Below are 15,407 nucleotides of genomic sequence, written 5' to 3'. Positions count from 1 at the left end.
TGACACTCCACCCCATTGTTTTTTAAAATCTACACTCCACCCCATTTTTTATAAAGGCAAAATTTAGTGACGAAAACAAATTCGTCACTAATAAAAAATAATTACTAATTAATTAAAATTTAAATAAATTAAATGCATATACACTATCATACATCAATTTATGAAAATAATTTTACTGAATTAAATTTAAAAAAATCACTCACTCTGTCTGTTAAGTCCACGTCTCATCTATCTCCAAATCATATTTCTCACCACAAACGGTCACCACCAAACCTTTACTCCCTTTAACACGACGACAACCATCCCAGAATGTGAAACCCCATGGCACCACCATGCCTCAAAGTTTTGTTGCGACCTGAACCCCAGAACGTGAATCGCACATCCCAAAGTCACTTGTTCAACTACTTGTTGTGAACTTCACCCCTTTAAGTTGTGAGCGAACGCTTTGTTGGTTTAAGATGTTGGATTTTGTTAAAAACGGTGCTCCACCACATCGTTGGGTTCTAATAACCTCCGATCCACTTCATATTTCTTAATTTTGTTTCTCTATTTTCTTCACCCATTTGTGTTGCTTTTTGGGTCTACAATCCAATTTTAAAAATTGGAGGTATAAATAGATTATTTTGATTAAAATTGAATTATTACCAAATATGAAAACACAAGCATGTTTCACTATGTTCGAGATATGGTTTGTCAACCAGTCATGTGTGTTATTGCAGAATTTGCATTGTGAATTTACGGAGGAAGAACGCGATTGAGAGAATGAGGAGGACTGTGATGTTTTCATTTTTATATTTATTGAATTATATTGAAAATATTTTTTGAAATTATTGATTAACAATTTAAATAATAACTAATTATTAATGAAGAATATTTTTCGTCACTAAATTTGTCTCTATATAAAATGGGGTGGGGTGTAGATTTTATATAAGAATGAGGTGGAGTGTTATTCTAACAAAACTTGAGGGGGGTGAGTGTACTTTACTCAAAAAGAAAATATCGATAGACATATGCAGCATCCAACACCCTAGCGACATACAGGTTTGAAATTTGTTGCTATAGTATGTAAATTGTGGCGGTTCTTATTGCTATAATATTGCACACCATGTATTTCTATGTATTGCGCCCCAAAAGACAATTAATGGAGGAGGCTTTTGACAAAAGAGTAAAATTACAAATAAATCATCAACAATTTGCTTAGTGAAGAAGCATCTTTAAATGAAAAAGTGGAAAGCTTATAAAAGTGTCAAAACAATATATTTTAAAAAATAATTAATCACTTTGGAGTGATTTTTTCGTCACGTTTTAGTCATATTAACCGTAATGTAGACATGCCTCACTCAACATGGTTATGTCATGCGTCATTTGAACTCTAATTTATTTTTATATGGAGAGTAAAAGTCTTGTAAACAAAGTCTTACTGAATGTGAAGTTGTCACATGACAAAATCTCTATACTTCTTTTTTTGTAATTACTGGTGTTTGTCTACATGAAATTTTAAAAAAGAGTCACGTGGACAAAAGTCATCGTCGACATATCACAGCAAGTAAAAACAATTCCAAATTGAAATTCTTTGTTTTTTGGCCAAAAATTGTTTAAAAACCAATTGGTCTAAACAAAAATTAAGCATATAATATGACCAATTATTAAACATAATGTCCTTTTTTATAAAGGGAAACTGAATTTTACTAAAAAACAAGCTATTAAGCGTATGGTAAGACCAATTATTGGCTCGGACCGGGTCATATTAGATAGAAGTGTGAAGTTTAAGCTCTTTGGAACCTCCTAATTTATTTTGTATGGTTATATGATCCCCCCCCCCCCCTCTATTGACATGGCTCTTAAGTAGACTTTTCCACTTTCATTCTTTAATATATGATCACGAAATTACCCCATATGGCGTATATTTAAAGGGATAGGACCAAAACAAGGGTAAGCTCGCATCAAATTTAGAGGTGGCAAATTTCAATAAACGAATGTGAAACCTTGGATATTTTAGTCGAAGGAATATAATCACTATATAATATTCTCTGGGTCACTTGTTTATACGCCACTTTAAGATAAGATTTAGACAAACCATGTTTGCACACACGCTTTAGAATTTTCAACCCAAAAATGAAGAGTTTTAATATTCAAGTCAAAATGAAGCTTTATAACTATTCCACATTCTTTTTTCTTTTGTCCTATACCTTATAGATTAGACACTGTTCCCATCATCTTTTCGTGGCTACTAAGGGTTAGCATTTAAATACCTTTTGTAGCATCTTCCTATCTCTTCCACACAATTGCAGAGAAAAACTTAGAATCTGGAAGTCTTGCTCAGCATAAATGGTGAGGCAATGGAAAGAGATGGGATTGACAACACAACAAGGAGGTGGTGGAAGCTATGGTGAAGAGTTGGGGAGTTTTGTTTTTGTCTTATTTGGAGCAATAGTGACCTTCTCTCTTCTGGCAGGTATTATGTTCATGTGTGCAGATGGAATATCCAAAGATTCAACCAGAGCCTCTACAGCCAACAACTATGGGAATGGAACTACTTGTGGCGGAGGTTGTGGGGCAGGGTGCGGTGGAGGCTGCGGTGGTTAAGATTTTGTCTATTCCCTCATCTCAGCACAATCATCATCTGATTCATCTTCCTAGTTAGGAGCATAGGAAGTATCTATGAACATGCTTTTTATTTTCGATGTAGCCAAGATAGTATATAGGGTGCTATGATTGTACAGATTCTCTTTGATTAACAGCATGATTGAAACAACTTATTTTTCTCAGAATCAATTGACACCAAAAGCTGCTCATAAAAGTTTCTCACTAAAATTGATTGCGACTTTAAAATCAATTATAGAAAAATTTCAAAAAAAATGCACTAAAAAAAGTTTCTTCCACGTAATAATTGGTGCCTTTCAAGGTCTGCCACATAAGTTCCAACAAGTTGGAAGAAGGTGCAAGCAATGGATGAGATCATTGACTTGGTATCTGCTTAAAAGGTAGGTAGTTTGCTAAAAATAAATAAACTTGTCTCAAAAGTCACAAAATATGTCTATATTTGATTTAACTAAATCAAATCAGAAGTGTATCATAACCTCAATCAAATAAAATTCAATGACAGATACACGCATATTATTAATTTACAACAAGCTCTATTATGTGTAAAAATAATAGACATCAATCGTGCAGAGACATAAATTGTCTTTAACAGTTACTAAAACATGGACACTGATACATCTATCATTAGGACTAGAAGTATAGTGTCTTATGCATGAGTATTCAATAATTGTCTGAAACATACAGAATCCCTCTTTTATGGATCGGGACATGTATAAATATGATGACAAAAATAGTTCAATTAATGTAAAACCTTGGATCAGAAAACTGTACCTCCTGCAGTTTGTTTCAAACTGTAGAGGATTTATTCCCATCTTTTATAGTGTTTGAGCGTCATGTTTGTACCTTCAGCCGTAAAAATATTTATAGCCCACTTCTTTTTCTTATCTCAGTGGATGATATATCCATGCGAAACTTCTCAGCCGGAATGGAGATGAACATGTCTTTTAGTTCTTCTGGAATATCAAGATCGTCAAGAACCTGTAGAACCATACAACAGCCTCGTTAACATTGAACTTGAAAAACAAGAATGCTTAAATTAGAAATGATATTTTCTTATGCATACTACCTTAAAAGCACCATCTACATTCCGACCACCCACAAGAAAAGTGCACCCTGTATCTCTACAACCAATAAGTATCTTCAGCATCTTGTTGTAGTCCCCATCATAGTATTTAGGCTGCAAGAGTAACATGAACATCAAGTAAATATTAGTTAACAGAATCTATTGAAGTAACCGAAAAATTACACTTATCCTAAACTGCAAAGTAAGCACAAACTAAGAATTTTTAAAAGCCACAACAGACTTACAGATTGACATCCACAACAAAGCAAATTAACAATGAGACATTTCCTGTTCTTTCTTTTTGTTTTCTGATGTTTTCTTTTCTTTTTAGGATTGTATATAAAACATAATTATGTTTCCTGACTGACACAACAGTTTTCAAGAGGACATTCCTAAGAGTTTGTTTCTATTCTCAAATTTTTTGTAAGTTTCAGCCTAGCATGCTAGATAAAGCAACCAATCTGGTACGTAAGTCCTGATTCAAAATCATACTGATTAACTCAATCTTGGACTATGTCTATAAACTGTGCTAGAAATGGATCCTCTCGTGAGATTTTCACATAACAAGATCATGTGAAAATTGTGTCTTTCTCTCTTCATAAATATCCATAATATTTGACAGGGATCCGCCTATTTAATGTTCAGGACAAGAGAGATTGACACAAAATCTCTACATGACCTTGTCGTGAAAATATCACATGAAAGGATTCATTCCCAACCTTAGCTACCTCTTTGCCTCACTCAACTCTTCATGACTTCACCACCACCAATGGCAGTCTTTATTCTCTTTTTGGTTCCGCTGACCCAGTTTCCTTCATTTGATCTGTGTTCTCTTCACCCAAAACCTCAACTTCGGTTTAAGACTATTTCAAGGTGCCAGACACAAATTACAAAAAAGTAGGAAACATGCTTTAATAAAATTCAGTCCATTTTTGGAATATTATGAGATGAACCATGAGACTACAGATTGACATACGAATAGACAAACATAAGAATTTGTCAGATTGCTTTAACGCTTCCAAAGATAAGAGAACCCATGCAACAAGTCTTCTGAAAGAATATTATAGTGAATAAATAATGTGCTTTTCCAAAGCAGAAGAATTACTGTCCGGAAATGAAATAAAAATCATTTGGGCTAGTGACGTGGTTCCAGTAGAAACAAGGGGAGGAGCTTGATAGACCCTTACGTCAGGAGTGGGCTGCTATTGATGACCCAAGGCCCAAAGTGTGGCGTGTTTATGAAAGAAGGAACAAACAAGGAAGCTTCCAGATTAAGTAGTGAGCTGGCAGAGAGAGGCTAAGAGGCTAGAAAGTTTGTTACAGAGAATCAACGTGTGTGTGTGTGTGCATAGGAGTGCTTAAAAGGGAATTTCTGTTAGGAATAGAGAGTATGAGAGAATATTGCTTTTGTCAGAAAGAATAGAGAATTATGCTTTCTCTATAGGAGCCTAGCTCTGGAGTAGTAGTGACTACTGTATTCCCCAATTTCCATTAATCAGTTGACTCATTCCATTTCATTTTTCTGCTATTCTCCTTTACTGTTTTATTGGTCTGTATCAAATTGGTCCGACCTGCCGGATCCAAATTCGAGAGGTACCAGTGTTGTTCGGAGAAGAAGGTCACGAAACAGAGACGCATGCCACCAAGGAAAATGGAGGCGAAAGTTGCAGCCCTGGAAAACGAGATCGCAAATCTGCGCACCACCTTGACCACGATGCAAGAGCGAGCGGAGAGTCACCAAGCACAACTACTGGAGATGCTGGCTTCGAACCTTTCCAAGCAAACACCAGAGAAAACACCAGAGAAAGGCGACACTGGAAGCATCCTTCAGGATGTGTCAGCCACCAAATCTGGGAAAGAAGATGGAGGACCTTCATCAGTTTCTGGTTGGACCAAGCTGAAAGGGGGTTTGCTCGATGAGTTCCGCAAATCCGCCAAGAAGGTGGAGCTCCCTCTTTTCAACGGCGAGCCCGAGCAGAGGTTTACTTCCACATTATGGGTACCAGTCCTGAGGTTAAGGTGAATCTGGCCCATTTGTGCATGGAAGGATCAACGATCCATTACTTCAACTCACTGCTGCAATTGGATCCAGGGCTAACCTGGGAGAAGCTCACAAACGAGCTGCTGGAAAGATACGGATCTGCGAGTAAAGGGGATGTGTTCGAGCAGCTATCAGATCTCCAGCAGAGAGGCACAGTTGATGAGTACGTTCTGGAATTTGAACGCCTTTTGTCCCAGACCCCCAATCTCCCTGATGAGCAATTTTTCAGCTACTTCATTCATGGCCTCCGGGAGGACATACGAGCACGGGTACGGAGCATGCGTACCTTGGTGCCTCTTCCACGCTCTCGGTTGATACCGTTGGCAAGGGCGGTGGAGACGGAGCTCCATGGACCAGGCCACACCTTATCGGGCTCGAAAGGTAATGGGCCTCGCTCGGGTTACGGGTCTGGTTCTTCTACCCGACCAACCCATTTGTCTACGACTGGATCGGGCCCATCGGGTCAAAAACCCAATCAGGGTTGGGTCATGGTGAAGAACAAAGATGAAAAGGGAGAAAGACGGGACGACAACACCAACCATCCTCGCACCCCACCACGCGATCGAGGAATCCGCCACTTACCTTATCAAGAGCTCTTGGATCGGCGACAGAAGGGACTTTGTTTCAAGTGTGGGGGGAAATATCACCCCCTCCATCAATGTCCTGACAAGCAACTCAGGATCATGCTGATTGATGGTACAGAAGAAACGGAAGTGGAATCCGAGCAAGATGCAGAAACAGCGGAGCCCGAGGTGGATGGAGAGTGCAGCATCATGCGGCTTGGAGCTGAACCAATCCAAACTAAGACGATGAAGCTGCGAGGGTCAATTTTTGGTGTTCCTATGGTGATTTTGATTGACAGTGGTGCCACCCACAACTTTGTCTCGAGGCATGTAGTAGAGACAATGGGCTGGGTCGTTCAGTCGACACCTGTGCTGCGCATTCGATTGGGGGATGGATACAAGGCCATAGCTCGCGGCGAATGCAGGAATTTGGAGGTTGAGATCGACAATTACCATACCTCTGTGGATGCTTTGCTGTTCGATCTTGATGGCATCGACTTGGTGCTAGGAATCGCATGGTTGGCAACCTTAGGAGAAATGAAGGTGCATTGGGGCAAGCAAACCATGAAATTCCAGAATGAGGGCAAGTGGATTTGTCTCCAGGGACAGGATTGTACTCAGGAGAAGGGAGAAGCGCTGCAGAGCTTTTTGGACAATTGCCCGTGGGAAAATGGGGAGTGTTATCATACTTCTACTGAAATCACACAAAACCCAGAAATTCTGCAAAAGGGAGAGTCCCATTTAACCAGTGTGCAAACACAGCAACTGGGTAGTTTACTTTCTGAGTTTGAAGATGTCTTCGCTACTCCAGTGGGATTACCACCAAAGAGGCAGAAAGAGCACCAGATCACCTTGGCAACAGGATATGGACCGGTTAATGTGAGGCCTTATCGATATTCTCATCACCACAAAGATGAGATAGAGAAGCAAGTTGCGGAAATGCTTCAATCAGGTATTATCCGACACAGCCAAAGTGCTTTTTCAAGCCCTGTGATCTTGGTGAAGAAAAAAGACGGATCATGGCGGATGTGCGTTGATTACCGTGAACTCAACAAAGCTACCGTTCCTGACAAATACCCAATTCCCGTGATAGAAGAATTGTTGGATGAGCTACATGGTGCACGATTCTTCTCCAAACTTGACTTGAAGTCCGGTTATCACCAAGTGTTGGTGAAGGAGGAGGATGTTCACAAGACGGCTTTCCGGACTCATGAAGGCCATTACGAGTATCTCGTCATGCCTTTCGGGCTCATGAACGCTCCTTCCACCTTTCAAGCGCTGATGAACGAGGTATTTCGTAGTATGCTCCGTCGAAGTGTGTTAGTCTTTTTCGATGATATTCTGGTATACAGTGCTGATTGGCAATCACACCTCATTCACCTGACTAAAGTTTTGGAAACCTTGAGGGTTCAACAACTGGTAGCCAATCGTAAAAAGTGCTCTTTTGCCCAACAATCAGTGGAGTATTTAGGCCATGTGGTGTCGTTTGAAGGAGTGGCCATGGACCCAGGGAAGGTTCAGAGCATCACTAATTGGCCTACGCCAAAGAATGTAAAAGGAGTTAGAGGATTCCTGGGAATTACGGGATATTATCGCAAATTTGTCAAGGATTATGGCAAGATCGCTCGACCTCTCACGGAACTGACCAAAAAGGATGGTTTCAAATGGAATTCTGAGGCTCAAACAGCTTTTGAGATTTTGAAGACAAGAATTACCACTGCTCCTGTTCTGGTGTTGCCAGACTTTGCCCAGCCATTTACCATTGAATGTGATGCATCAGGTCGAGGGCTTGGAGCTATTCTTCTTCAGAATCGCAAACCAGTTGCTTATTACAGTAAAGCTCTAAGTGAACGCAATCTGATGAAATCCGCCTATGAGAAGGAATTGATGGCCATCGTTTTGGCGGTTCAGCACTGGCGCCCCTATCTTCTTGGGAGGCATTTCACAGTTTGCACGGATCAAAGGAGCCTCCGACAGTTGCTACACCAACGAATCACGACGGTGGATCAACAGAATTGGGCCGCGAAGCTGCTTGGATATCGTTTCGATATCGTGTACAAACCTGGTATCACAAACAGGGGAGCAGATGCGCTTTCCAGAATTTATGATGAAGGAGAATACCAAGCTTTATCCTCTTTTCCTACTTGGACAGAGGGTACTACTTTGATTCAGGAGGTCCACCAAGATGATAAACTAGTCAAGATCATCACGGACTTGAAAGCGGAACCAACCAGCAGACCGGGTTTTGCATATACTCAGGGGGTGCTCTACTACCAGGGTCGATTGGTAATCTCCTCTGCATCTCAGTTGATTCCCAAATTGCTTCTGGAATTTCATGCGGCACCGCAAGCGGGCCACTCTGGTTTCTATCGCACTTACCGGAGGATCGCTGCAAACTTGTATTGGATTGGGATGAAGAATTCCATCCAAGAATTCGTGCGTGGTTGTGATGTTTGTCAGCGCCAAAAGTATTTGGCAACATCCCCTGGAGGTCTGCTCCAACCTCTTCCTATTCCCGAACGCATATGGGACGATGTTTCTATGGATTTCATCAATGGATTGCCCAAGGTCAGGGGAGTGGACACTGTGTTTGTGGTTGTGGATAGGCTATCAAAGTATGCGCATTTTATTCCTCTTAAACATCCTTACACCGCGCGAATGGTAGCTGAGGCATTTGCAAAAGAGATAGTGAGACTTCATGGCATTCCGCGTTCGATTGTCAGCGATCGTGATCCAGTTTTCGTCAGTAATTTCTGGAAGGAATTGTTTAAACTCCAGGGCACTCAGTTAGCCATGAGTACTGCCTATCACCCAGAATCAGATGGGCAAACAGAGGTTATTAATCGTTGCCTAGAAACATATCTGAGGTGTTTTATCGCGGATCAACCTCGCACATGGACTCAATGGTTGTCGTGGGCTGAATATTGGTATAACACAACCTATCACGCCTCTACTGGAATTACTCCGTTTACAGCAGTTTATGGCAGGGAACCTCCAACTATGATCAGATTCACAGTGGGTGAAACTAAGGTAGAAGCTGTGGCCCAGGACTTGAAAGATCGAGATGAAGCCCTTCGTCAGCTAAAAAATCATTTGACTCGTGCCCAGGGGAGGATGAAATCCCAGGCAGACAAGAAAAGAAAAGACAAGAGCATTGCCATAGGTGAATGGGTTTTTGTCAAGCTGCGTCCCCACCGTCAGCATTCAGTGGCTCAAAGAATCAATGCCAAGCTTGCTGCCCGGTATTTTGGCCCTTTTGAGGTCCTTGAACGAATTGGAGCAGTAGCTTACAAGCTACGTCTGCCTATAACATCCCGCATCCACCCGGTTTTTCATGTTTCCTTACTAAAGAAGGCAGTAGGAGATTACCATGTGGAGCAGGAATTACCTACTGGAATTGGTGGGGAGTTTGTGGCTGTTGTGGAACCAGAGAAGGTTTTGGCTGTACGCACCATTTTACAGCAAGCTGAAGCCGTGAACCAATATTTGATTCAGTGGAAGGGAAAGTCTGCAGAAGAGGCCACTTGGGAAGATGAACAAACTCTGATTAACCAATTTCCCGCCTTCAACCTTGAGGACAAGGTTGTTTCTCAAGATGGTGGGATTGATAGACCCTTACGTCAGGAGTGGGCTGCTATTGATGACCCAAGGCCCAAAGTGTGGCGTGTTTATGAAAGAAGGAACAAACAAGGAAGCTTCCAGATTAAGTAGTGAGCTGGCAGAGAGAGGCTAAGAGGCTAGAAAGTTTGTTACAGAGAATCAACGTGTGTGTGTGTGCATAGGAGTGCTTAAAAGGGAATTTCTGTTAGGAATAGAGAGTATGAGAGAATATTGCTTTTGTCAGAAAGAATAGAGAATTATGCTTTCTCTATAGGAGCCTAGCTCTGGAGTAGTAGTGACTACTGTATTCCCCAATTTCCATTAATCAGTTGACTCATTCCATTTCATTTTTCTGCTATTCTCCTTTACTGTTTTATTGGTCTGTATCAGAGCTGCTTTTCAAACTGAGGATATATCCCTAGAATGCATGCCAAACATAACAAATGAAACAACCAAGTATTAAAAAGTACAGGATATTAAATGATGAAATTCATGTAAAATTGATCCAAGCAGTAAGTAAGTTCATACATTAATAAGCCTCACTGCCGTGTCAGCACCAATTACAAAAGCACTGCCCGGAAAAAGTTCAGCCTTCTTATAAAAATAAGGCTGATTGGATATAATTACCGTCTTTCCTGCCATTAGAGAAGTCATTCACAACTTTAGGTGGTGCATTAAACAATAACAAACTAAGCACTCAAAAACATTGTTAAGCTCTGAGTATATATTGTATTGAGATAAATATGAAAATGGTCCCTGAACTATGAGCGAAAGCTGGTTTTGGTCCCTAGCCGGCGTAACTTCCGGAAATAGTCCCTCCGGTAAGGCGAACCACCGTGCCTGAGATTTGGTCCAGCCATTTCTGGCACGGTGGTTCGGAGGGACTATATCCGGAAGTTACGCCAGCGAGGGACCAAAACCAGCTTTCGCTCATAGTTTAGGGACCATTTTCATATTTATCGCTATTGTATTATGAACCCAAATCAGAATAACGAAATTGATGAAAAGCAGAGAAATGGAAGGAACAACTTTATCGAATGTACGAATCTGAATTGGAGAAAAGATGAGAAACTCTCTCTAAGGGTTTCCCCTGATCAACAAAGCTCTTGCGGTCTTGCCTAGTTCCAAAATGCATTTGCTGTGTGTCTATTTTCTACAATTACTCCCTATTTATAAAATTGTGACTCCTCTAGCTAGCTGCCCCAACTAGTCCTAACTACTTTAACTCTGTCTCCTCTTCATTCTAGCTTTCTACACACATATTTTCATATGACCTTATCTTAAACTTTTGAACTGAAGCATACATGTGAAATTGTGAATCCCATTAAGCATTCAGCCATTCCCCATATAAAAATAGTACGAAAATATCAATTATTTAGAATAAAAATCAGCAAAGCAAGAAATCATTGCTGGATAAAAGAATTGAAAAATATTCCCCTACATGAATTAGAAGATGAAATTATATATACGAAATTTGTGTGCTTAGAAGCTAGAACCTATGCATTTTTAACATTGATCCTGAGAGAGAAAAAGATCCTCACCAACTTTCTCAAATTGCTTGACACGATCTCTGATCTCAGATACCGATAAGGGAGGTTTGTCTGCATTGACTGCAGATATTTCAAAGCAGGGGTATACATCACCACAAATGCTGCATAAACGTATTCTCATTAAGTCAAAGGTTGAATTAAAATTACCCAAGAAATGAATAGAAATTTAAATAAAGCATCATGCATATAGAGAACTAATCCTAATCATATTTTAGGAAAAACATAAGTTAATGTACCAAGTAGCAACTTCCATGAGCTTGAGATGCCCATCATGTAAAGGATTGAAAGAACCAGGCAGTATTATTTTCCTTTCTGCTGGTATCTCTGCAGCCAACCGATAAAATATTATCAACAAGATAGTAAAATGTAATTGTAATTTGTAACTGCATCAGTACTGCTTCAGCTCAAAGGTAAAAATCATACCACTACCAAATGGGTAAATTTTATAGCATATTTGACCGTTTATAAGCTGTTCTAACTCTTGATCTTCATTGAATTGTTTTTCAGATTCATCTGATACATCTGATTCACTCAACCCCGGAATAGATGTTGCTGGAACTTTGCATGCATTTGCAATTGCCTGTAACAGGACAGAATAAGGTGCAAAAAGGAAAGTCAAAACAAATCTGAAGTAAAGGATAAACTAAAGTTCAGCTTCCAAATGTTCCGGGTCTCAGTTTATTGAGATCTCCAATGTTCTTATAAGTTATACCTAATCTTATAAAGGAGAAAAACAGAAGAAAGTAACTCACGAGTTCAAATAAATAGCATGACAAAAAATATTCACTACTTCTCACACCTGCCACACACCTTGAGCAAAAGATGACTAGAAATTTTGTCTTCTTCTTCTCGACTACGAAGGCCCTATATGAGAACAGATTGGAAAATAAATAAATATATGATTATCGCATGTTTAGCATCAAGTTCAGAATATTAGAAAAATATACAAGGGAAACAATACCTTAGCCAAGGTCACTTTTGATATCCAAAGTCGGTCAGCTGTCCTTGTTGACATATAAAATCTACAAATGAACATAAAAGAAGTTCAGATTGGATCAGTGCTCCCCCAAAATCACATTGAGGGAGCGAGAGGAAGCACAACTGTGCAATCAGAAGAGAGCCTCTTCAAAGAAAATGTGAGAAATTAAAAAGATCCAGGTAGAAATTCAATCACATTATTCAAAGTGAAATCAGAGGTAACTTGAAAAGCAGAAGAAATGCACTTTTATCATTTTGCTTAGCTTGTATGGAGTCAACAATGTGTAGTACCTTTATATCAATGACTTTGATAGAGAATAGAGTATCAGAATAACAGTGTTATATAAATAGTTGAATCTAATACTCTAACAGAATCAAGTTAGTTATTCAGAAGTTAGTTAGTTAGAAACCAACAAGTCAGTGCACTGCTTTCCAACAATATTAATCTGCAAACCCAAGCACATTATATTCGACCCGGCCCTAATCTCATCATAGGTAAGATTCACCTATTGCAAGTAATGTACAATAGTGGAATAACACTAGTACAATTGGGTAACCCCTTTAAAAAGCTACTGAATAAGCTGGAATGACTACATATTAACCAATTTTTGTGAGGAAATTTAGATAATACCTGTGTTCCCCTTGCTTTGGACGACTGCTCGCCAAAGAACCAGTGAAGCCCACACCAACAACCGGGGATCCTAATAAACCGAAAAATACAAACCACATCAATTCACAACCTCACATTACAGCATTTACACATCACAAACACACACATCGGTCGCAGCTCATCCTAATTGTAAAAAGCATTGCCAAGCAAGCCAAAACTTCCATTTTTATTCACAACACTAGAATTTTCACATATCAACACACAATATCATTAATGGGTGGGAACCAAAATGCAAGATTTTCATCTGGGTTAGTCTAACCTGGCTTTGAAAGTTTAAGAGCTCGATTATAAGCCATTAAAGCCATATCTTCAGCAGTCTGTTGGCTACAAAATTGGGATGGAATCTGCAGGAACAAAACCAATGAATGAATGAGAAGAAAAAGATACAGAAACACCAAACAAAAGGGGCTTGTTTAATTCGGAAAGAAGAGAGAAACCTTGCCAAATAACTGGATCATTGACATCCTAGAGTAAGGAACCAGAGTTTCAAGCACAGTGTTTGAAGCACCAGGAATTGATAGCAACCAACCCAAAGCCTGATCACGTTGAATTCAATCACAACTCATTCATTCAATTCAACACTACAGACACACACACATGCATATATATATGTGTGTGTGTGTGTCTATATATATATATAGAGAGAGAGAGAGAGAGAACCTGAGAAGCTCCACCAGCGAGATAGAGAACGGCTTGGAAAGGAGAAGAGTGTATGGCTTCAACTACGGTTCTGATGCAAGGTTCCGACATTCTTCTCTTCACCTGGATTTCATCTCACCTCTGTTTTCATCTCACCCATATAACACTGTCACTGTCATGTTGTTTTACATCCCACAGAATAGAGCAAGGACCAAATCACCAAAAGATAGAAGTAAAGGGACGAAAAATATATTTAAGTCTATTTTTCATTTGAGCTAAAAATGTCATTTCTTCTTTTAATTTTTAAACCATAAATTTAAGAGTCATCTCCCTGAAGAATTGAATATCGTATAATGAAGAACTTGGATCATGTAGCAAGTACTCAACAGAGAAAGAGCAAAGCACACTCGTTTGGATCATGTTTGACAAACATGTATTTTCAACATTCATGTTAGAGTAAAATACACTCACCCCCTCAAGATTTGTTAGAATAACACTTAACTTCATTCTTATCCAAAATATGCACTCCACCCCAATAATAATCTCACAATTACACTTAACTCAATTCTTCTCTAAATTCTTCACTCCACCCCACCCCCTTTAACACCATCCAAAAGAGGCTAACAAAATATTCTTTTAACTCAAAATTAATTAATTTAAATATAAATACATTACATTATCTTCTAACTAAATAATAAATATACTTTTTTTTTTAAAAAAAAGTAGCACGAGATAATCATTGCTCATGCAAGTAAAAAAATCCTTGTTATTTGGAGGGCAGCACAAATGATTTACAATAAAGCATGTTCTGGCTTTTTTGGTGTAATTCCAAATTCATAGAACTAGAACATTTTTTAAACGAGAACAACTTCTGTTTTACTTCTTCCGGATCTGAGTTACGTAGCTTCCAGCTAAGTTTGAGATCATCCTCTTCAAGGCAACAACATTTTCCATCACAAATTTAGCAAAACTTAACTCAATGTGAGAACCATCAAAACTCAAAAACTTTACCACTAAGTTTACTAAAAAAATTTGTCAATAAGTTTACTAAACTTTCAAAATATAATTGTGTTATGACGATATGTGATTACCTTAGTTATTAGGTTGTATGAGCACTTAAACACATGACATTTTAAGTTCTAAAATATAAGTTGTTTAAGGTTATACACAGGTATTAGAACTCATCATTTGATAAATATTTTGACTGAAATACTCCATATTTAAATTTGAGTTATATTAGAGAGAGAAATATTTTGACCATAATAAACATCAAGTTTAATTATTATTTTTCATTTGGAGGTATTTAAAATATTTTATAAATATTTAGAATATTTACAAAATTATAGTACAATTATTATTTGGTTAGAGGATAATGTAATTTATTTATCATTTATATTTTAATTAATTAATTTGAGTTAAAGGAATATTCCGTTAGCATCTTTTGGATGGTGTTAAAGGGGTGGGGTGGAGTGAAGATTTCAGAGAAGAATTGAGCTAAGTGTAATTATGAGATTATTATTGGGGTGGAGTGTATATTTTGGATAAGAATGGAGTTAAGTGTTATTCTCACAAACCTTGAGGGAGGTGAGTGTATTTTACTCTTCATGTTATGGTGAGACTGGCTTTGTTGTGATAGGTTTTTGCATTATAAGACTTGAATATGAGATTTTTTTAAAGAAAATTAAACATGTATAGCTTG

General features: G+C 38.7%; 1 protein-coding gene across 1 annotated transcript; it reads right to left on the bottom strand.

Annotated features, from left to right (window-relative positions):
* Positions 1 to 3,071: 3,071 nt before the first annotated feature.
* Positions 3,072 to 13,885, bottom strand: LOC130721361 (uncharacterized). The gene is made up of 12 exons (XM_057572148.1): positions 13,730 to 13,885; positions 13,507 to 13,605; positions 13,329 to 13,413; positions 13,031 to 13,100; positions 12,383 to 12,443; positions 12,232 to 12,285; positions 11,845 to 12,001; positions 11,658 to 11,745; positions 11,413 to 11,522; positions 10,400 to 10,506; positions 3,671 to 3,781; positions 3,072 to 3,582 (listed from the first exon to the last, which is right to left on the bottom strand). Exons 1-12 carry the CDS (start codon positions 13,817 to 13,819, stop codon positions 3,466 to 3,468), a joined length of 1,149 nt encoding a protein of 382 aa, XP_057428131.1. The 5' UTR covers positions 13,820 to 13,885; the 3' UTR covers positions 3,072 to 3,465.
* Between the last annotated feature and the right edge of the window lie 1,522 nt (positions 13,886 to 15,407).

The sequence above is a fragment of the Lotus japonicus genome, chromosome 5 (assembly GCF_012489685.1).
Source record: "Lotus japonicus ecotype B-129 chromosome 5, LjGifu_v1.2".
Lineage (NCBI taxonomy): Eukaryota > Viridiplantae > Streptophyta > Magnoliopsida > Fabales > Fabaceae > Lotus > Lotus japonicus.
Note: the sequence above shows the minus strand (reverse complement) of the source record. Positions and strands in the feature narration are given on the sequence as shown.

Coding starts and splice junctions, on each gene's coding strand:
- LOC130721361 (XM_057572148.1), bottom strand. CDS start 13,819: ATGTCGGAACCTTGCATCAGAACCGTAGTTGAAGCCATACACTCTTCT. Junction 10,507..11,412: donor CAAGCAATTTGAGAAAGTTG/GTGAGGATCTTT, acceptor CTCTAATGGCAG/GAAAGACGGTAATTATATCC. Junction 3,583..3,670: donor ATGTAGATGGTGCTTTTAAG/GTAGTATGCATA, acceptor ATGGTTCTACAG/GTTCTTGACGATCTTGATAT.